At 40.1% G+C, this 23340-nt stretch overlaps 1 protein-coding gene across 1 annotated transcript in view; it reads right to left on the bottom strand.

Annotated features, from left to right (window-relative positions):
* kif16bb (kinesin family member 16Bb) overlaps positions 1-23340 on the bottom strand; it is a 69283-nt gene that overhangs the window by 21224 nt on the left and 24719 nt on the right. The window contains exons 13-16 of the mRNA XM_041788769.1: positions 13064-13183; positions 12588-12639; positions 10109-10246; positions 2927-3009 (exon numbers count right to left, since the gene is read on the bottom strand). Of these exons, the coding sequence (XP_041644703.1) occupies positions 2927-3009; positions 10109-10246; positions 12588-12639; positions 13064-13183 (393 nt within the window). The remainder of the gene's footprint in view (positions 1-2926; positions 3010-10108; positions 10247-12587; positions 12640-13063; positions 13184-23340) is intronic.

Genomic DNA, 23340 nt, shown 5'->3' with positions numbered 1-23340 from the left:
TGGAGGCAGTACAGCTTACCAGAAAATAAGCTATTTTTTCTTATAAACCACTGAAATAGCTGAAAAATCAACAGAAATAGATACTGGGCATTCAGCTGGCTGCGGTAAAGTAAAAAATAACACATGACATTTTATTTTAACATTAACTTTGCCACAAATTTAAGGGTGTCTTCACAGCCATTTTCCACAACAATTAAGTAATAAAGCTCTACTGTCATTGGGCCATAATCTTTTGAACATACAACGGTGTTATATTGGTGCCCCTGTCTGTTTATTCATATTTTCAGAGTGCCCAAGAGCATTGCACAGCAAGAACTCCGCATACACGCTCACTGTCCCTGACAATGCATCACAGGGATTTACAATCCTAGTGTTTACACGTTGATATGAAGGTCCACACTATGCATGAACACTATATCTTATGTGACAACCAAAAATCCTGGTATCCCTGCATGCTGTGTGCAACAATGCTGCTGCTGATTAGAATGAATGAGGATGAATTAGCCACAAGCTAAGAAGCTAGTGGTACATCTTTAACAGTTTTTCGCCTTCATGTATTCATAAACAGAGGACAAACTGATTATTGATTACTGATTATTTTGCAAATGAACCTGTAGTGATCAAATTAAAATGACAACTTCGTTAAAGACAACAAGTTGTGATGTGACGTTTAGGAATAAATGGCTCCTTTTGTGAGTGTTTCTTTTTCTTCTATTTTTGTTGTTTTAAAGATATAAAAAGGCAAAATGCTTCCTAAAGGAGAGCCGTTTGGGAACCAAAATATTGGCTCTTATTGCTGAGCTGAGCCAAATAATCTGGATCTCTAAAAAGAGCCGCAATTCCCAACACTCCAAGTAAGGCTGGCTGGACAGAAATAGAGCCATGCTTCTTGTTTACTTGCAGGATACAGCAGATCACATCACCTCATGGGGCGGTCTTTAAAGACCCTGTAAAGTGAAATCCAAAATTTGTAACTCACTAGATATGTTGGAATATGGTTGCTGTAAACATTTGAAAACACTGAGATCCACATGTGACTGAATTTTGGATTTAGACTGTTAGAAAGTTTTTCACCTCTTTCCTGGCTGGGTTTAATGTGGGCGGGGCCAATATGTGGGCTGGTGATGTCAACGGTCTACAATGAGGGAGCCCCCCCCCAACGCAACAATACAAATTCACAGAGTAGTTCATCTCAGTACAGTCTGTTGTTAGCTGATGTTACTGCCTTTATTGAAAGTTAACAGTCAGTTAAATGCTGTTTTTTTGTTCATTGTGAGGTAAATTTGCCAAATCTTTCAGTTTATCACAGTGGTCTATGGATCATTTAAAGCATCGTAACAGAGATTTGAGCCAGAAAATGGACTTTGTCTCTTCTCTGGCACAGAGCCAGGCAGCTGCACTCTGATCAAAAGGTCACGTAAGGTTAAGGGGCGGGCTAATAGCATGAGTGCTTTCCTCCATTCAGACTGTAGCATTGTTTTTAAACGTAGAGATGTTTTATCTGACTGAAATTTGACCTGGCGGTTCATAACACCATGTGCAACAAACCTAAAATAAAGATTCATCATCACTTTACAGGGTCTTTAATGTGCACCTGTATGCTTGGTGTCTGCATAACCGGTCCACTCTGGATCAGGGCGTCCCAGACCATCTACATATGACGTCTGAGCTATCAGATATAAAACTGTTTTTGCACTGAGGTACATCCATGCAAAGTGTTAATGATTTCCACAAAAAAATAAAATATTGTGTAAAAGTTCATTATCTCTTGTCATTTACTTCAGAAAGTTACATTTCCATTCATTCTAGATTCATCTCATACAAAGTGAAATATTTCCAGACTTTTTGTTTTAATCTTGATGATTACGGCTTACAGCTCATGACAATTCAAAATATTAGAATATTGAGGGAATAGTCCAGTATTGCTTGCTATTATTCTATTAGGTTCAATTTTGAGACAATCTGTAGCAAGTTATTTCAAAAATAGTTTCTCACCTTTAACATGTAAAAAGGGAGGGTTTAGCCATGCAAACTCATTCATTCTAGCTGTCCTTAGATATTTAATTTTTGCAGCCCATTGTAGAGATCAAGCAAATTAAAATTCAATTGATCTTCATTCATCTTTGAACCAAATGGATAGAAAGAGAAATTAAACTATGATGAAATACTTTAAGCCCTTAAACTGCAGTTTAACTTTCTCCAAGTGAAAACATCTGGAACTCTCAGGCGTTGTTTACTTGATTTAAGGTGGTTTACTCCATTCTACCCACAATAAAAACTGAGGTTTTACTTTTACTCCCACTCAGGCTTATGCAACTAGAATTCCTAAACAATAAATTATTGGAGAGAAAAGCTGTTTGAATTTTACATAAGAGAGCTGTTGTATTCGCACAAAGCCTTTTTTAAAAAAAAACACATGAAAGTGAAGTAGAGCCGAGAGAGAGCTGTTTCAAGCCAGATGAAAAGCAGCCATTTTGAAAGCCGCTGTACCTGGCCTCCTTTCAGGAAGAGCACCGAGCTTTTCTCAGGTTCAAAACAGTTCAGCGCTGTTGGAGATACTGCTTATGTTTCCAGGTCTGCTGCTTTTTTTTTTTTCCTGTGAGCCAATTAGTCCGAACAAAAATCAGGAAAAAAACGACAGCAGGCAGCTAAAAAACAAGCGGTCGTTCTTATACTCTGTGAGGATCACTAGGACGTTTCGGTTTGAGATGAGGAGAGAAGCGATAAAGCCCAGCATGAGCAACGTTTGTTGAAAGAAGCAGTTATTGCATCTGTAGTGATGGAAACTGTGGGCATGATGCTGAGTCGCCTTTCCAGAATCACCAGCAGAAAACACAGTTGATGCAGCATCTTTTAGAGAGGCTCCCTCGGTTTTACAAAAACAACAGAGAAACACAAAAATCATCATAGTTTGTTTGGTGCGTACCTGTGGTTTCTCTCTGAGCTGGGCAGCTTCAGTCGGGTGGTTAAAACGGAGGATTGTTCCTCTTCCCAGCTCGATGATGGCGCCTGGTGAGAAACCAAAAAACACAAAACAAAAATCACATGTTAAAATTTTTCTTGTTTGTTTTGTACCATTGGTCTGGATAAATACTTGATTTCTAAAGGCTGCAAGGTGTTGATTAATTCCTGAAAACTGACACCGACAGGAAGTCATACATGTTAAATTGTATGTTTTTCTATATGTAAAACTAAATTCTAGGACACTGCACCAACAGAGTTCATCAGGAACAAATACAAAATTACACAAAATGGGAATAAAGTAGATCATCAGCGCTGATAATCAGATAATAGATAATCAGAGTTGATCTATTAGTAAAAAATCTTCTAACAGGGATAGCAGAGTCTATCCCATTTCCACAAAGCGCCCTAGTAACCTCCTTTCAGCACTGCATGGCTCTGGCAGTGGGCTGTGGTTTTCTGAGAAGTTCCTATAGCTTTATGATTTTATGAAATTAGTTCACACATCACCCTTCAGCTAAAGAGAAGACAGTTAATCACTCTCAGCACTGTTTGATTGGTTGGAGATCAGAGCTGCATAATTAATCAAATTGCAACCACACTGCCTGCAGAGAGACCTTAACCCTCTAAGGTCTAAGGGTATTTCCTCAGTTTTTACATTGTTTTTTAATTCCCCTTTTTAAGGTACTTGGAGATAGCACAATACCAAAGTGTTTATACTAAAGTTTTCAAGACAATCTCAGCTTTATGCAGACACCCTTTGTTGTACTAGAGCAGTGGTTCCCAAAGAGGTTGTCACGGGATGCTTTCCAAAAAATAAAACATAGAAATTTAATATTATTTATAATCACACATTTCATATCATTGTAACAAAATATTGATAAAAAAGAGTTCTATTTGGAAAAAAGAAAACATAGATATCAAGTGATATTTCTGCTTCAATAAAAACTACCTAAAATGCAAGTTTTATACATGATGCATTGTGCAACATCGTGCACTTTATCCACTTCAAGCAAGAGGACCTGGATGCAGCCGAGGACCTCCACTTCACACCGGGAGCCATATCTTGTCTTCTAATACCGGAAGTTACTTGAACTGAACGTCTTCTTTGTTGTTTTTTCTGTGTTTCCGCCATGTTAATATAGGCAGGTCCGCCACATAAGGAAATACAAATAGATGAAAAATACGTGAGTTTCTGGGTTAACAAGCACAGTGATAACATTTCATTAATTATAATGAATCAATTTGTGATCCAAACTTAAGTATCACTGAGCACAGACATAATATGTGACGGGAGATTGACTGGCTGGCTGGATGTCACTGCCATGTTGCCAGAGGCAAGTCGGCTACATCACTCAACACAGTAAACAAGGACTGTGCTCATTTTTGGAATAAAAAGCTCAAACGATGAGATTACATGGATTTGAATGAATCATTTATAATAAATGATCCATGTTAAAATAATAACTGACAGTGAAACATCAAAGCAGTCTGCTTTCTTGTATTTTATCAGTTAAATGAAAAGATGAACTCCATGATTTAAAATAAAATAATTTTATAAACAATTTCATATATGTATACGTATTTTTTATTTTGAATTTATATATATATATATATACACGTATATATATATATATATATATATATATATATATATATGATCATTTGAGCTTTTTATTCTGAAAACGTGCACAATCCTTGTCTACTATATTGAATGAGGTAGCTGACTTGCCTCTGGCAACATGGCGGCGACATCGGCATCCGGCCAACCAGCAAACCTCGTGTCACATCTTATGTCTGTGCAAAGTGATATTTGAATTTGGATCATAAATCTGTTCATTCAATTATGTAATTGCTGTGCTTGTCAGTCTGAAACTAGCTTTTTGTGCGAAAAAAAAACCTAGCGTTGCCTTTATTAATATGGTGGCGAAGCAGAAAGAAAACAATGAAGAAGACGTTCAGTTCAAGTGACTTCCAGTATTAGGAAACGAGATATGGTGGCACTCGTCCGACTTCCGGTGTGAAGTGGAGGTCCTCAGCTGCATCCAGGTCCCTCTCCCCTCAAGGGAACGTGGGTGTCCCCGAGCTCTGACGCCATTATTTCAGGGGTCATGAGCTTAAAAGTTTAGAACCCCTTTCCTAGAAGGCTGAATAAAGAGTTATTTTAGTCCAAATACTTGTATCTGTGAAAGTTTTTGAATCTCTTGTTAAAACACACCTTTACTGATGTGGACGAATTCTTTCAGTGCTTGAAATAGGTTTACCAAAGTCTTGGCTTCACAAAAGCAGTGAAACATATCATTGGATAGTAGATAAGTGCATATGCAGAAAACATATTTAAAATAAATTTTGAGCATAAATGTCATCTGTCATTCTTTTTTCACCAAACGTCTCAAATATTAGAGAAATAATCTGAATAAATACTTCAGCTTCTCTTCACCATCATCAGAGAACAACAGGTCTAAATCTCTCCTCTTGCTCTTGTCTCTCACTTAACCTCCTGCAAAAACTGTGATAGGGAGGGCCTTAGGGATTCCAGAGTGTCAATTGGCTGGCAAAACTTGACAGACAAAAGATTCAACCAGTTATGAATGCACAAGTTGATGGACAAAGGATTCATCCAATGTCACACAGTGAGATGTGACAACATGTATCCACTGCTCTCTTATTGGCCCTGTAACTCAGCTATGAATCACATGGGATGGCAAGTGAGGGAGGAAGTGAAAGATGAGATTCTACCATTCATCTAAGTGTTTGAAGCGCATTTCTACAACTTTAAATGACAAAGATATTAATAAACAGAGTAAAAACGTCATGAAAATGCAACAGCACGTGTGCTGACCTCAGAGGGTAAGATCAAAATGGCACCACTACTGCACTTTGTAGAAGAACGTTTCATTTCAAAAAAGGAAAAAAATGGAATTTATTTTGAGAGGAGTAATGTAACAACATCAGGTTTGTATTTTTTGATTTATCTTAATATTTATATCATCCAAGCTGTCATTATTCTCTGCATTTCCCTTGATGACCATGCAAGGAGACTAATGGCACAATTTATTTATTATATCGTCACCACAAATTACAATATTGTCCAGTAAAGTCACAATTTCACATTGTTACCAAATCATGCTGCACTTCTGGAGATGTACCTGCTGGCAACTATGTGAATGTGGATGTGTCCCCTGCATTGCTTTGTTGCATCAGCTGTGCAAGTCCTCAGAAATTAACACAATATAAACACGACATGACGGTTTAAACGTGTGTAGTAGGGCCAGACCAAATGATGAACCAAGTCCACATTTCTCCACAGTTTTACGATCTGTTATTGTCTGTGCACAGAGGCAGACGTGTCTGTCAAACTAGCTCGGGTGGAAATTTCTGTTTTAGAAGCTGAAGTATAAACCTTTAAAAAATTAATGAAAACAAGACGGGTGTTACAGTTCAAAAAGTGACTGTCTAAACTGGTGACTTTCAGGCGAGTGAGTCAGCTCTTGTATTAGTTTAATTATTCATTGATGAAGAGGACATTTTGTTGTAATAATAAAAACTAAACAAAGAAACACTGACAAGGACACCCGTTTCCAGCAGCTGGTGTAACCATGACATCTTTCAACAAAGTCAGCTGAAAGTCACCTGTTAACACGGCCACAAGATAAACTGATACACCAGAGGCATTACTTTCTTAATGCTCTCTACTGTGGCCTTGTTCTTGACATATGAGGTGCTGTTCTGGTATGATTATACATTTTTGTCACCATTTTTTATTTAAGAGCAGAAAGGAGAGATCTTATGTAAGTATTCCTTATTAGAATAAAGATCTGAAGTGTTGTGTAGAATGATCAGGGGGCAGCGACTATTTTTTGTTGAATTTATTAACACGGCTTTAGTGAACATAACATAACGTGGCTCTTGATCCACTGACTGTAGTCCAGGGGTGTCAAACTCAATCACAGCAGGGGCCAGATTCTGAACTTGGGTCTCACCTGAGGGCCTAACAGGGTCCATATTTAACCAAGAAATGTCAACCTTATTTCCACCAGGAATGAATTATGGGGATAAAAACCTTAGCACTGATGAGAAATGATTTTTTGATGAAAAGGTGAACATGATAAGTTAAAAACTCAAAATCCAAGATAAAAAGTCAACCTTATAAGTTTAAAAGGTAAAAACATGATATTTAAAGCAAAAATAATGTTTTAGAAGGCAAAATATGAGATAGAATATTAAAACCAAGAATTTTAAAAGTCAAAAAGTCAGATAAAATCCGAAACCATGATTTTTAACAGTCAGAATATGAGGTAAACATCAAAATCATGAGTTTCAAATGCCAAAATATGAAATAAAATTTAAAATCATGAGTTTTTAAGGTCAAAAAATGAGATAAAAGTTAAAGTTAGGTGTTGAAGTAGACAAAACGTGAGATAAAAGTCTAAATTATGACTTTAAAAGGTCAAAATCTGATTTAAAATTTAAGATTATAAATCTAAAAGGTAAAATATGAGATAAAAAGTCAAAGTTTTGAGATGCAAGGGTTAAAATATGAAATAAAAAGTCAAAACCATAACTTTTAGTCATAACTGTGAGATGCAAAATTGAAAAAATAGAGAAAAAGCTAATTTCTTCCCCACATTCCTAACTTTTTATCAAATTATTTTTACCGTTTACTTTTTCTAATTTTTATGACTCAACAAGGATAATATAAATTATCAAGGTTAAGTTCACATTTTTTTTACTGGAGGAAATCTGCAAACCTTATACTGGTGGGCCAGTTATAATAAAAATATCATATGATCTGGTGGGCCGGGTATAACTGCACTACGGGCCGGATTTGGCTCCCGGGCCTTGAGTTTGACACCCCTGCTCTAGTCTCAGTCCGCTGTGAAGCCCCCCTGAGTTGTTGAATCTGCTTTATTTGACAGTCCTCTGAAGGCTGAGCTCATCCTTGTTACTTGTGCTCTTTTTCTTATTACTCTTACCTTCCAGTCAACTTTCCATGAATAAGCTTTGATACAGCCTCTGTGAACAGCCTACCCTTTCAGCAGTGACCTTCTTGGCTTACCCTACTTGTGAATGGTGTCAAAAGTTGTCTTATGGACAAGAGTCAAGTCAGCAGTCTTCCCCATGCTTGTGGTTGTGTGTACTGAACCAGAGTGAGGGAATGAAGGCTCAAGAAGCATCAGCAAACTTTTTAACAATATTCTAATATTTTGGGATATTGGAATTTTTTATATTTGTGGGCTGTAAGTCGTACTCATCAAGATTAAAACACAAAAAGTCATGAAATATTTTCCTTTGTGAAGTCAATTCCTAGATAGTCGAGCTATAAGGACTACCAACCATAAAATCTTTTCTATGCAGAGCTGAAGAAGTAGGACAAACAACTTGAGTAGAGAAAGAATGCAGTTTTAGTTAAGTAACAGTGTTTTACAAAATCTTGTTAGCTGAACTTGCATGCAGGTGTCCATTTAAATGCATAACTTCTGCCAAATCCCCATTTAGTAGACTGCCAGTGTTGCATTTAAAGCATAATGTGTTCTGCCTCTTTCCACACAACACAGGCTGTTTTCATCCATTGTTTACTGAAACACTAGTGAGTGATACTCCTCAGACTACAGATGGAGACCAGAACACATCCAATACCAAGATCAGCCTCTTAGATCCTAAAAATTAATGCAGAATCTGGAAATAGAGATTAAAATGACAGGCTGTTGTCGACCATTGTACAAGCTGAATAATTCCCTTCGAAATGTCCAACCTCCGAAATATCTGTCTCTGCTGAAAGAACAGTCCTACGCCCACATGTCACCCAGAAATTCCTAACAAAAGACATTTTTACTGACATTCTTTTTTACAAAAATGCTGCACCAACCTCCGAGCTATGCATTGCACTGTAGAGACTGGCATGGGCGTATTGTTAGACGTTTCAGATCAGATGCAAGCGGCAGTAAAAGCCCCTAGTCTGCCAGGAAACCTTTAGAGGTTCTGCAGAGTATCTATAATGTATAAAAAAAGGTGAGAAGCAGACGATTTTGGCCATGAGAATGTTCCTGTCATCATAAGATTTGCAGTGAACTGCCGCCGCACTGAACTCGAGGAAAAAGTTGACAAATTGCACAAAAAGTTCTCCAACATTTTCCTCTGCTATGGAAAAGTGAATGAATTGTGAGAAAGAACACAATCCCTGGTGTGATTGGCAGCGACCTCGACCAGGGGGATAATTTACCAGAGAAAATAACTCCGAGGAAACTTGAGAGGTCTTGTAGAGCTGTAGAATTGAAGTGATATTAAGGTTTATATATCAGACTCATGCTCATATGGCCACAGCCACAGATTTTCTTGGGGTCTTCTCCAGTTCTCCTCCTTTCTTCTCTCTCAGCACAGCAAATACTAATCTTGCTAGTACTAATGACTTCTGACGAGTGACAAAGCACCTGAGAGGACGGCCTGTGATGGATTCCAGCTGCTGTTGGACTGAAAATTACTATCATTTGTTCAAGAAAATAGCCTGAGATGCAGCCGTTTCTGAAGGGGATATTGGATAAATTGAAATGGTTATAAAGGAGACTAGCGTAGCAGGGCCCTCCGCTGCCTGCTTCTCTGTGCAGTTTTTATCTCTGGAAAGCAAAGCAGTGAGGATGAGGCGGCTGTGAGCGGCAAAGCTCCCAGGCTCGGCACGCAGGCTTTGCTCAGGGGGGCAGGAGTTTCAGCTCTGCTTGGCTCTGTCCTTTGAAAGGTTAATGCTCTGGCCCACTTCAAACCTGCCGGCCCTATCAACTCCATCTGCCAATTAAATGGAGGGCCTGGGGCTTTGTCTGGAGCTTTGTCCGGGGCCTCTCGCCCTTCAAAATGTTTAGTAAGAGAAATGGCATCTGCCCTGCAGAGAGCTGTGTTCACAATCCACTCATGCCCTGTGAATGCCGTCGAGAGGGACCCGGGGACATAAAGTGGATTTCATTTGCAGATGTGATGCAGTGATCTCATATCACTGCATTCAAAATAGATGAATGTGTTATTGCTTCCCACGAGCTGAATAATTGGGAATCTGAGAGACAAATCTTCATTATTTAAGACGTGGCTTTGTTTCCCTCCTCCTCCTCGTGATCATTAAAGAATATAGGGAGCGTATTAGCTTTGCAGACATGCTTACCCTGAGTCAGCTGGCAGGGATCAGTGACCGCAGAGCCGTTGACTGAGCACAGTGCACCATCCTGAGGGATCAGAGTCACAGTCCCAGCACAGTTCTCCAGCACACAGTGTTCACTGAGGAGCCCAGGCCCATGGAGCACTACAATACAATTAAAAACGAAAGAATCAGAGGAAAATGGTGATTTTTCTGTCCAATCTACCGCAATCAGGCAATGCAACTATTTACAGTCTGACATATTACTAAGATTTCACCTCTTCTCAAAAAATTAGCGATGAAAACTGACCTTTGGAAAGAAACACTTGGAAGCTTTGCCTCCTCTCCTGCAGAGTGTCAGTAGTGGGTGTGGCTGTCAACGTGAGTGTGTCTGTGTCAGATTGGAGTGTGTGAGTGTGATCAGGTCCTGGTGCTGAGGCTGATTGACTGCTGCAGAGATTGCTGCCACCTGAGAGACTCCAGAAAGTCTACAAATACCTGCTGCTGCAGCCTGCTCTTCCTCTCTACTCCAGCCACTTCCAACAAAGCAGCTTGTGAATTGTAGCCTCTGTGTGTTGTGTGTAATTATGACCATTCAGTGAGTATCTAAGAAGTTAGTAGTAGTATCCAAACTACTTAAAACTTAACTGTGCTACCTTTGAGCTTCAGACATCCAGTCATAGTGATACCTGCTTTTACTGTTGTTTTAGGAAGAACATTTTGTTACCTGCCAGGTTTCAGAGTTTTATACATAGTGTTTAGTTACTTAAAAATGTTGTAGCAGCCAACCTTTGTTAACTTTAAATTAGGAGCTGCTTAGATTGTGGTTAATGCTACACCACACTTTGTGTTAACTGAGATTTGAATACCCCAGTTTAAAAAAAAAGGGGGGGGGTGCTTTGTTGTATGGTTATTTTGGCTTTGTGTTAGCAAATAACCCACTGGGTTCATCTTTTGAGGAACTGTGCTGCTTCTTGGGAGTGGATGGAGACTTGGGGCAATATCATGTCATGTCTAGGTTCCCCTAGACCGGGGACATAACACATTTCAGATTAAATCACAAAATCTTGATAAAACAAATTCAGTTTGACAACATCTAACTTTAGTAACTATTGAATCAATTAGCTACACCATTCTAAGTCAGTAAGGGCTTAAATTCATTAGTAAGAGATGTTAGCATACCAAAGCTACATAATAAAGACTTCTAACTCATAAATGCTAAGCGCTCACAGCTTCTATTGGCATTAAACCGATTCCTAGCTAACCTAACAATAAACTTATAAACATAACATATCTGACAGAATAGTTTTTAAAGGATGAAAAGAAGGTGTTTTGCAAATTTCTTTATTATTAGTCAGTAGTAGGGGGCTGTGTATTGTGAAATTGTTAGTAACTGAACATTGTGATGCATCACTCAAACATGGCACATTATTCCTTAAAAGGAACCCTGCATGATCAGACGAGTTCACCTTGTTGGATAGATATTTGTATCTCTCAAATGTATATTGAAGTAAAAAACTCCCTAGATATCCCAGATATCTGCAACTCACCAGGAGGCCGCCATGTTTTGGTCCGTGCTGGTAGTGTGATGTCACAGTGCCGCAGTGCTCCTCACCGTTGCTATGCAGTAACTGTTCTTCATACGATTTTTCTGCTTGCAGCTGTCGCTGCCATAACAGCTTTCATACCAGAAACGAGTTTGCTGCGTGTTTTGTCTCCCTGCTGTCAAAGCTCTGTCATTCCTCCTAATTTTACCTCAATAAACCACCCAACAAGGGACTGCATTCAGTGTATAGCGGAAGCGTCCCGGGAGCTTTTCAAAATAAAAGCAATAGGATCATACAAAGGTAGTTTCTCCAAAGAAATGCTCAAGTGGACTTTTACTTTGAAAAGCGCACACAGGAAGTGTTTTCATACTGTGTTTCTCTTTATCTCAACCGAGTGGAAACAGAAAGCTTTATAAAGAGTAGATAGTTGGGGAACAACTTTATTAAACAGACAGATTTTAGCTTGTGGCCTTCATCTGGTTCAGCAAGAAATGGATTTCAAACATATTCTACCAATGTGGATGTAAATATTTGCTACAACAAGGTAAACATGGCTCCGTATTTATCATTTTTATGTCTAGTTTGACCAATAACTGCTTGTGGTGCAAATAAAAAAATAGAAGAGACCTCAAATTTTAAAACTCTCCATGCGCAAGACTTGGAGCGTTTCAGAGATGCAGCCCCACTGCACAGGGACGGCGAGGAGCGCTGCAGCACTGTGACGTCGCACTACCAGCAGGGAACAAAACATGGTGGCCTCCTGGTGAGTTTATAAACTCAAATTACTCAAAATGCAGATAGGTAGTGTTTTAGTTCAGTATATATACAAGAGATACTAATATCTATCCAACAAAATGAACTTGTCTGATCATGCAGGGTTCCTTTTAAATAATGCCTTTGAGCATCTTTGATACAGAAGATCCCTGCAGGCTGAATCTAATGCTGTAACCTTGACTTACCAATACCCTGGCTGCATGATGCGGTTTCACTCCCGATCAGGGTCCTGCCCTCCTACAGGAAGATCAAAATCTCATATTACATGGTGACCATACTTTCAAACCTCCAAACAGGGACACTAATTTTACCACTTCTACATGTATGAGTTCATGATACAATTATATTGTTCATCAGTACTCCTTTCAATTCATATATGGTGCCTCAGCAGATTCAAATCATGCCTCCCAAGATCAACCAAAAGCCTCAGCTTTGACATCAGACTAATCAGTGTTGCAAGCATTGCTCTTTGTTTTGGTGTTTCAGTAGGTTAAAACCAGGACATGTTGGTGTTTTGATCATTTGACAGGAGTCTGGATCTTCAAAACATGATGGTTCCAGTCAAATTAGGATGTATGCTCACCCTGTCATAAAATATTAAAGAACTTGACTGGTCCGAAAATGATTTGTGAATTTTTCTATGAATTATATGAAAATGTACTTTTAAATAATACAGGATGATTCTAGCACTCAGCAGGTCCTTGTCGATGCATATCAGATGAGGTAGCATGCAGTCGAGGGCCACTCCACTCCCCTCTTTCCTCAGAGCCACAGTCTCTTCCTGTGAGACACAAGAGCAGAAAAAAGCTCATTCAGTAGCCTCTAGCAGGAACGGCACAGAATATGAAATAAAAATGCTGACAGACATTTAATGGCAACCAGCAGAAAACTGAATTCTTTATGACTGCTCTTCCTCGCCCGAAGGCCAAGCAGGGAAGCAGCGTTCCAACCATGTGTCGCCATGAAGCAGGAGAGTGGCTAACGGCAAAGCAACGCCATAAATCATTCAGATTATGGTGGCGAGAGTCAAACTGTACATTGTGTTCAGCGAGTGAAACAGACGCAGTGCCAACGCCTGCACAGACACAGGTGGGTCGTACAGCATGCATCATTGCCTTTATTGATACATGGCTACAAACACTGGATGTTGCTATTAAAATACACTTGAGCTTGTAAAATATGTCACTTCAAATAAAAGCAACAAACTTCAGCTTGTCCTTTGTCTTTAACAATCTGCATGTAAGGAGGAGTATAAGGAAGGTCAAACTGGAGAAGAAACCCTGTCACTGCCTATGTATAAAGCTGTGGAGCATGAAAATGAGGAGCAGAAGTAGTGTCTAGAGTTTGAACCATAATATACAGTTTTCTCTTTTGGCAAAAACCTTCGGTTCATCGTTTGTTTAACAAAATTGTGAAAAAAGGGTTGCTTTTTGTTGCAGAGAAGAGGTCTGCGGATGTTTTGTGACAGTTTTTGGGCAAAAGGGGACTCAAGACATGACATGAAAGTTTTTTCTCTAGCTTAAATGCCCCAAAATATCTTTATTTATTCTATCAGTTTTACTGTTTTTATGTGTATAGCACAAATCCATGACAACTTTATCACTAAACACTCCAAAGAAGAGCAGCTCAAGACCCTGGGTCTTTTCAAAAAGTCCAAGAAATAACTTCCTTAGTTCTACCCAATCCACTTTTCCTTGACCTCAATGAAAAAGGGTCAAGAAAAGGTGTAAAGAAGGGGATAGGGAAAGAGAAATGCAGTGATAAAGGGTATCTGACTGCTCTCACACTAAACCGATGTTACAGATATGACTGGTGCCGTTTCTCAAAGCCAAGGAAGGATCCTAAAACAGCCGTTTTAAAAGGATACTATGCCACTGACTGTCATCAGAGGACTGTTCCTATGGAGAAGACCCTCAAAATTTTTCCAAGGACTGAGTTTTTCAAACAGCTGTGAAGCGTAAACATGTTTAAATATGGGTCTGTCTTTACCTAGTCAGCATCACATTGCATTTAGGCCGTGTGTTTGGTTAAAATGCCACAAAAACAGTGTGCACACTAAAACTTTACAAATAGGTTAATAGGCACAGCTTTAATGCTCCCCTTGGAGTGTTCTTGGCCTATCACCCCACACCAGTCCGCAGTGATACTGAGTTCATATGGAGTTATTTGGAGAAAAACATCCCTTCCTATGCAAACTGGCCTTATTGCATTAAGCATCTAATGATGAGGACGGTAACAGAAACACTAGTTGTGTTTCCATTACAGTTTTGTGCAACATAAAAGAGATATCTCTAAAATTTCAACTGAATACAGTTGCGCTTTGAATGTGTTGGATGATTATGGTTACATCTGCAGCAGTTGCCTTGAGAATTTTGACAAAAAGACGAAGGCAACAGATGATAGTACAGAGGCAAAGTCTGGTGTTTCCATTACCAGTTTTTATTGGGCTATTTAGATTTTGCGTATTCTAAGGGTAATGGAAACTCAGCTAGAGTAAAGATAAGCCTACTGTCTGCAAGAGCCGATGGAAGTGCGCAACAGTTTTAGTATAAATGACATAAAATTAAGGTTGGAAAATTTTACTTTAACATAGCTGTTACTAAGCCATAATCAGGAGTTGAATTAGTCTGTTTTTGTAATCCGCGAATGGCATCTTTATGCATGATAAGGATGTGATTATTTTCTTAGGGTTTCCTTCATTCGGAGAGGAAACTTAATCACGGCGGTGCTTCAGTGAACATAACAGTATTGCATTTAATTAAACGCACTGTTATTCTGAATACCCAACCGGGGATGTCAGAATCTGTGTGTGTTTGACACACCTGTTGCAGGTGCGAGCGGGAGAGGAAAGCAGGCACTGTGAAAGCAATGGTCAGAAATCCAGCAGGAGTGGGCGGGAGGCAGGGCTCTAGTCATCTAAATTTGCATGGCAATATATCTCTACCATAGCAGACTGTCTCCAACACAATCACTGTAGCATCAGCTATGTTTACTCATGTAGACCACCCGTGATGTTAGTGTGTATATTTTAGAAAACATCAAAAACATCCGTCCAGTTTCTCAGAAAAGGGTCAGGTTTAGGTTTTATAAAAAAGATTCTTCAGTTCAAAAAAATTTTTAAGGTGGCCTTAGGTATAAATGGGTGCAGCAGATGTGTTTTGCAAAATCCCCTAGTGTTTGCCCTGGACTGTTTTGAACATTGTATCATAAATTTTTAAGCGAATTCACTATTTCCTCAGACCATGAATCCTTTTCAAGATATTAAAAAAGCTTAAACGCATTTTTTTTCATAAAGCATTCACTGTTTGATGAGTGAACAACATTTAGGGGCTTTTTGATTATTTTCAGAATTAAATGCCTTAATCCTAGGAGTAAGATAAACACATTTGTCAAGGATTGTGAATGAATGTTGTAAAAAAGTTTGTTGAACAGTATTAAACAGAGACGTTTTAATGGTTTTCCAATTTTTCAGTCAGTGCACATTTACTCATGCAATGACCCCTTCACAAGATGAAATAAAAAGGCTACAGGGCATTTCTTTTCCATAAATAGAGCAAAATTTGCTGAGAAAAGTGAGGAACTGCAGTAAAATAAGTCATTCTTAGACTATTCCATATTTGCTCCTTCGATTTTTTTCACACATGCATCTGCTGTAATTCCTGCTCTCAGAGACAGGAAAATAGTTTGTACATATTTCATGGCAATTATTGATTTGAACTGTACCATCGAGGCACATGGCAACATGAGGGATGCACAAACAAAATTAATGCATGATTCAGTCCATCTAGTAAAGAAATCCCTGCACTCACCAGCCACTTCATTAGGTACGCTTTGCCAAGGCCACCCATGAGAAGGGTGGGGGATAACGTTTTCTGGGACCCAGAGTCACAGAGGAGCCAATGGAGGATAGCAAAGACATGGGATACCCTAAATTAAGGAGTGATAACCTTTGATTTTTAAGCCTAGACACTCACCTTTGATACTTAAACCCACAGAGGGAATATTTATGAGATTGGTGCGGCAGTATTGCAGACGTTGCAGGTCTGTCTTTCTCCTAACCCTCACCTATAGTCAGGCCCAACCACAGATTCAGCTGGGCGCCTGATAAATCCAGAGAACAGGCCCTCCCCAGTTGATAATATTGAATTGGAGTTTGGTAACAATTTTCAGCTTAAAAGTGTGTCAAGCTTGGAGCCGATGTTGAAGTTATTAATTTGTGCCACTTTTTAACCTCTTTTAACCTTTTTTTCAGCCCATTTTGCAACTTTTGTTTGCCACTTATTATGTTTTTGCCACATTATAAGCCCCTTTTCATCACTTTTTTCCTACCCATGTCACTATAAATCAATTTTTGACACTTTTTAACCGCTTTTCAACACTTTTCTGCCTCTATCTTTTGTTTTTCCTCTCTTAACCATTTTCCCCACTTTTGACCAACTCTTGCTCCTATTAATCATATATCACCACGTTTTGTGCTCATTTTGGGGGATTTAAGCCATTTGGCCACTTTTTTGCCCATTTTGCCTCTGTTAACCCATTTTTATTCTGTTTGAGAGAGGGGGTTGATATTTTGAAGAAGACTGATATTCTGAAGAATCGACATACATGCATGTAAATAGTTGCATTGATAAGAGTGGTCATGATTTCGCTGACCTTCATGCCCCCCCCCCCCCCCCATTTGGCTGGGTCCTGAAAAGCTCTCCCCTTTATCCCCCCTTTTGGGCGGCCTTGCTAATGGTAATAGGCTTTGGGTAGTGATCAAAAGAATGAGATGACAGATGCAAGCAGTCAAAGTAAGTTTTCTCAGGTGGGTGGTTGGGCTCAGACTTCAGCCTTGTCCACACGTAGGTGGAACAAAATCCCATCCCCCCCATTCTAAAAATCATCTTTCACATGAAAACACAAAAACGCACTTTTATGTGCTCTACAGAGCACGCCATGTCAACACCTGTGGTATTCTATTGGGATTTATTTATTTATTTATATAATTCCAGCCACTCAGAGACAGCAACAGTGTCAATGGTGTGAAAATTTTAGTTTAGCAACGCTGAAATTTCATGTTAAAATAAACAGGGTCTTGTCCAGAAGCTTCAGTGTTGGGAGTTGGGAGTGAGTCTTTGGAGTGTTGTATAGGCAGCAGTGATCTCCATAGTCTATTCAGTCATCTTTGTTCATCAATATAGTGGGAGAGCAACAGGGTGTGTAAGCTTGTCAAAAGTTCAGCGTGAACATCAGCGCAAGTTTGGTTCATCACTGCAAAGGAAACCAAAGCAATAACGCTGTACACCTTTGACATCAAACACAGTGTGACGTTACTCACCCAAATCTCAGTTTTCTTCTTCTATACATAAACACTGTAAGCAGTATTTTCAGTGACCTAAAACTCCATTTGTGTACAGGAGGTCAAAACAAAGTTTCAAAAATACCCGCCTACATGTGGGCAAGACCTAAGAGATAGGTTTCATCAACAGGAACCAATTCCAGCATCTGTTCAGGATGCCTCCAGGCTGCCTCCCTGTGGAGGTCTTCGTGGTAATTCAACTGAGAGAAAATCTCAGGGCACATGCAGAACTTGCTGGAGGGGTTATATACTGTATCTCACCTGGCCTGGGGACACCTTGGAATCCCCCAGGAAGAGCTGGGAGATGTTGCTGGAGAGAGGGATGTTTGAGTTGACTTGCTTACTTAGCCTGCAGCGATGCAATCGGTCCCTTGTTATGCAGAAGATGGATGCAAGGACAGGCGGACAGACAGACAGACAGATAGCTGATTTTAACACGGCCTCGGTACTTACTGTTTCGTTCCTTCTCATGTCTTTCCCATGGAAGGATGGATGGATGAACGTATGGACATATGGATGGATGTACAGACGGATGGAGGGACTAATAAATGGAAAGATCAAAGGATGGATGGATGATGGACACATGGAATGATGAATGAAGATATGGATAGATGGACGGACAGATGGAGGGATGGATTAGTGGATAGATTGATGGACGAATGAATTGAAGGAAGAAGGCATAGATGGCTTGACGGATGGATGCATGGAAAGACAGACACATGGAATGGACAGACAGACGGATGGAAGGAAGGATGACATATTTGGTTTGGAATGACAAAGAATTCTTGAATCCATGAAAGATGGATGGATGGATGGATGGATGGATGGATGGATGGATGGATGGATGGATGCATGCATGGAAAGACAGACACATGGAATGGTCGGATGGACGGACAGACGGATGGATGGATGGATGGATGGATTGCAGATTTGGTTTGTAATGACAAAGAATTCTTGAATCCTTGAAAGATGGATAGATGGATGGATGCTGGACACATGGAATGATAGATGGATGGATGGATGGATGGATGGATGGATGGATGCTGGACACATGGAATGATAGATGGATGGATGGATGGATGGATGGATGGATGGATGGATGGATGGATGGATGGATGGATGCTGGACACATGGATGATAGATGGATGGATGGATGGATGGATGGATGGATGGATGCTGGACACATGGATGATAGATGGATGGATGGATGGATGGACTGACGGATGGATGCTGGACACATGGATGATAGATGGATGGATGTATGGATGGACTGACGGATGGATGCATGGAAAGACAGACACATGGATGGATGGATGGATGACAGATTTGGTTTGGAATGACAGAATTCTTGAATCTTTATAAGACGGACAGATGGACAGATGGATGGATGAAGAGACAGATGGATAAATGGACAAATCTATGGATGGATGGACTGATGATAAAACTGTAAATCTGTGTAACAGTATCTTTGTCTTTGTAGAAGGATATGCAGAAAACATTTATTAAATCCTTGTGAACCATTCCTTACACTTTAATATCTGCTGTGCTCCACCGCCTCCAGCTATTGTTGCAGCAGAAATGTAAAAGCATTAGTCACTCTGCCTTAAATCATGTGTCTGTCAAGGACTGACACTCATTTAACTTGGAATAATGTGTTATTTAATTTCTGACTTGGCTGAAAAGGTGCGAGCTAAGCTTCCAAAGAGGCTGTAGACACAAAAAAAAAGTTGGTTGAGCAGTTAATTCGGCAATTATGCACAAAAGAAATGAAGCACTTAGTCTGGGCTGACCTGACATGCTGAATTAAGCCATAAAGAGAAACTTTACTCTCTTGGAAAGTGTTTAAGGGCAATAACCTTTTCTACCCAGGGCAATGGCTGCGGTTCAATAACCGCCAGTGTGAGTGGCCCTATCAGAAGTGTTCCTCTGTTAAGCTGGTGGACTAAAACCTCACATTGCCATGGATTATCATAAGTACCTCCCCATGAGGCAGAGCAGAAAATCTCACATGTGGAGGATTCAGAGGCAACACTCTGCATAAACTAGTTCCCCTCTCTTTCACCCTCCACCCACTCCCTCTGCTCGTATGGACTGGACCGTAAAGACAGACGTGTCCACCATGAGCAGCTCCTCGCTCAATGGCAGCTGCGAGGAGGGAGAAATCCTTTTTTTTCTAATGAAGAGGGAGAGGCATCGACCCCAGCCTCTGCACTTAATTAAAAGGGATTCTTCACAGACTTCATTAGAGGTGAGGAGCAGCCGGGCAGATTAATGCACTGTGTCACTTTCTTCAGACAACAGGAACAGATGAGATCCTCTTATTTTCTCCTCACGTTCGCATACATAAAGAGAAAGTTGCTCCTCACCACACCCAGTCCGCCTGTCAGTCAGTCCGTAAGGGCAAAAAAAGAGAGAGGGAAATCTGCTTTCAGATTGAGGCAGCTGGTGAACACACTGTAATTAACTGTGGCCTACACCAGCAGCCAGGCTCGGCCAGCGTTTAGGCTTCCATTAAAAGCCATCATCTGTGGTTGGGTAGAATTTTTAATGGATTTTTCACAGCTCTTTGACAGTTCAGGTTCCCAACTCGGTTAATATGCATTTCAAAACACACGGCCTTACTGGGAATACCAATCGATTCTTTTCCAACTGCCCATCAGCCTCGTGAAGGAGAGAAACCTAAAACCAAGATAAGGAGGTACTGACTCCAGAACAAATAAACAAGGTAGCATTTGAATGTCCTGTAACAGTTATTTTCCTTGAAAGAGTGTTTTTATACAAGCCTGCTGCTCATAATGCAAGTTTATAAGAATACAGCCTCAGGGAAAGGGGCAATAACTCTGGCATTTTTTCTAGAATTTAACTGGTGGTTAAATTCTAGGGGATGAGTCCTGATTTCCAAATATCTGAACAGTCATTCATCTTTTCATTTTAAGATTTCATATGACTTGTGTCTCATGCAAGCCTAGTAGCATTTTGCAGATTAAACACCAATCACACATCTAAATTAGCCTTTAATCACCTAAATATAACAATGTTGTTTATTCTATTGACTCTGAATAAGTTTTTCATTCATACATAGGGAGTGTGCCCTCCACGGACTCTGCCATCTTGGATTTTTGCATTCTGCATGTTTCTACAGCACCAAAGAAGGGGCCAAATAAAAGACACACAATTTTTAAATTCCACTGGCTGCCACAGGGCATGGCAATCAAGATCAAGAATCTGTTAGATTTTACTAATACCTCCAATTTTATACACCGTACCTTTAAAAATCTTCATTTTTTCCATCACCTGGAGTGCCTGGATGTGATGTTGTACCACTGCCACACAGTGCCTATAGTGCATCTAAAAGCTGTTTGACAGCTGCCATTAAGTGACAGAAGAAGAGAGCAATAATGTCCACAGACAGACCTATAGTGTCACTTGCAAATTCCACATACTCCGTGTCTCCATGTCCTTATTTTGCTCTGACTGACTGGATTTGTTTTTGCTCTGTCCTCAGTTATCATTAAAACTCTGCAAATTTTAACTATCAATAAAACTGTTTGCAATAACCGTAGATGAAATAGCAGTAAATACTGTCAAAACTAACCTGACACACTAGATGGATGTGTTTCACACATCCATCTGGGAAAGCTTCAACAGGAAACGTTTGAGACGCCAGTGAAAAACAACGAAATGGGCATATCCATCTGCTTTGCAAGGTTATGTCAAAACAGCATGCTACTTGGACTTGGTTACTGAGGGAATAAATCACAGAGGTGGACTGGGACAACTAGAAAACTTTTAGAGAAACAGAGCTTGACTGTCTCACTTAAGTAGAGAAGAATTAAAACTATGCACCAATAAATCAACAGGTGAGGGATGAACAACAGCTGATAAAAATAAAATTAACATTACAAGTAATTTCTAGAACAGTGATAGTAGTAAGGATGTGTGCGGTTATAGCCAAAACGGTTAAATTTCTTCATCAAGTTAGCTGGCGTGGGATTTACGAGTCGGTTAAACAAATTACCCATCATCTTTATAAACACAGGCTTGAAATCCAGGTCTATAAAGCTCTTTTAAACTGTAATGAACCTCCCGCCACTAGGGGCCGCTGTAGCTTCAGTTAATGGCTGCTGCCTTACTGTCTGGCACAGATGTAAACCTGAGAAGCTCAGCGGTGGCTTAGCAGTTAGCGTGTAGTAGGAACAGCGCAGTACTACAGTTTTTAAAGTAATAAATGGAAAGAATAATAACGGCTACAATTTCAAAAGGGTCCTCGCTGACCCTAGGTCAGTGCTCGGGCCTTAATAGAGTGGTATGTAGGCTGTTGACGGTTGAACTCAGGTATAACTTCCACCCAAAGTGAAAAGAAGCCACATACCAGACCACAGTATTAATCTGTAAAGAGGAACGAAGATGGGCAGCGCTAGCTTGTAATGTTAGCCTTGCTGTAGAGAGCAGGTATATTAGGCTAAAGTCACACCCGCTCACACTATGATCCTGTGAGGAATCTGACTGTTTTCTAAGGATTTTCTCCTCTTTAGACTAGGCGGTTCATCCATTCATCTATCCATCCATCCATTTTCTATACCGCTTATCCCATTAGGGGCTGCAGGGGCTGGAGCCTATCCCCGCTATCATTGGGCGAGAGATGGGGTACACCCTGAACTGGTTGCCAGTCAATCCAAGGGCAGGCATATCAAGACTGACAACCAGGCATGCTCACACTCACACCTACAGCCAATTTAGAGTGATCAATTAACCTAATGAGCATGTTTTTGGTGGTGGGAGGAAGCCAGAGTACCCGGAGAGGACCCACGCGGTAGAACATGCAGAACTGCACATAAAGGCCCTGACTGGAAACCGAACCAGGAGCCTTCTTGCTGTGAGGCAACCGAGCTAATCGCTGTGCTGCCACGCAGCCCTAGTCAGTTCAACAAAATTCAAATGAGCGGTTAGTCGAATATGGAAATAGGCATCTAGGAACCTATCATGAAGTAGTCCTTTTACTCGGTATCAGTGAGTACTCAAATGCAAGTACATTTACTCCTACTTGTTCTGGAAAATGTGATATCAGTGCATCCTTACTCATATTACTCTGTTATCTTGGCTATTGTAAGAGAAGGGATTATGAAGCAGGTATTCTCTATGCAGACTAAAAATAAATGGTTGTACTCCATACTGTACACCTGCGTCTACCCTGCACTAAACAACTGCTGTGAGAGAGAAGAGCTAGCTGAATTGGTTTTGTATTGAAAATGGGCACTTGTTCAGTAATCTCCACTCTGGGATGCTGTCGGCATGTCCAGTGAATGCAAAACCACACCCACTTACAGAACAGACATCTGTCAGAGGCTGCTACTACTTTACGGAGATTAACATATTAAAAATAGTTTTTGGTTCCTGTTCTGTAACAGGTTTCTCCTGACAGCTCAGGGCTAACAGGCATATCTTAAACAATGGTTTTACTGGTCCCAGAACAGAAGGTTTGCCCCATGTGGGCATGAATCACAGCTAAAGCACACATTACTGGAGTATTTTACACAGTGCAAATTATACATTTTCATGAACTGGAGCCCAGTCATACTGACGTGCAGAATTGAAGG

Source organism: Cheilinus undulatus, linkage group 6, assembly GCF_018320785.1.
Source record: "Cheilinus undulatus linkage group 6, ASM1832078v1, whole genome shotgun sequence".
Lineage (NCBI taxonomy): Eukaryota > Metazoa > Chordata > Actinopteri > Labriformes > Labridae > Cheilinus > Cheilinus undulatus.
This window is presented reverse-complemented; position numbering and strand designations above follow the sequence as displayed.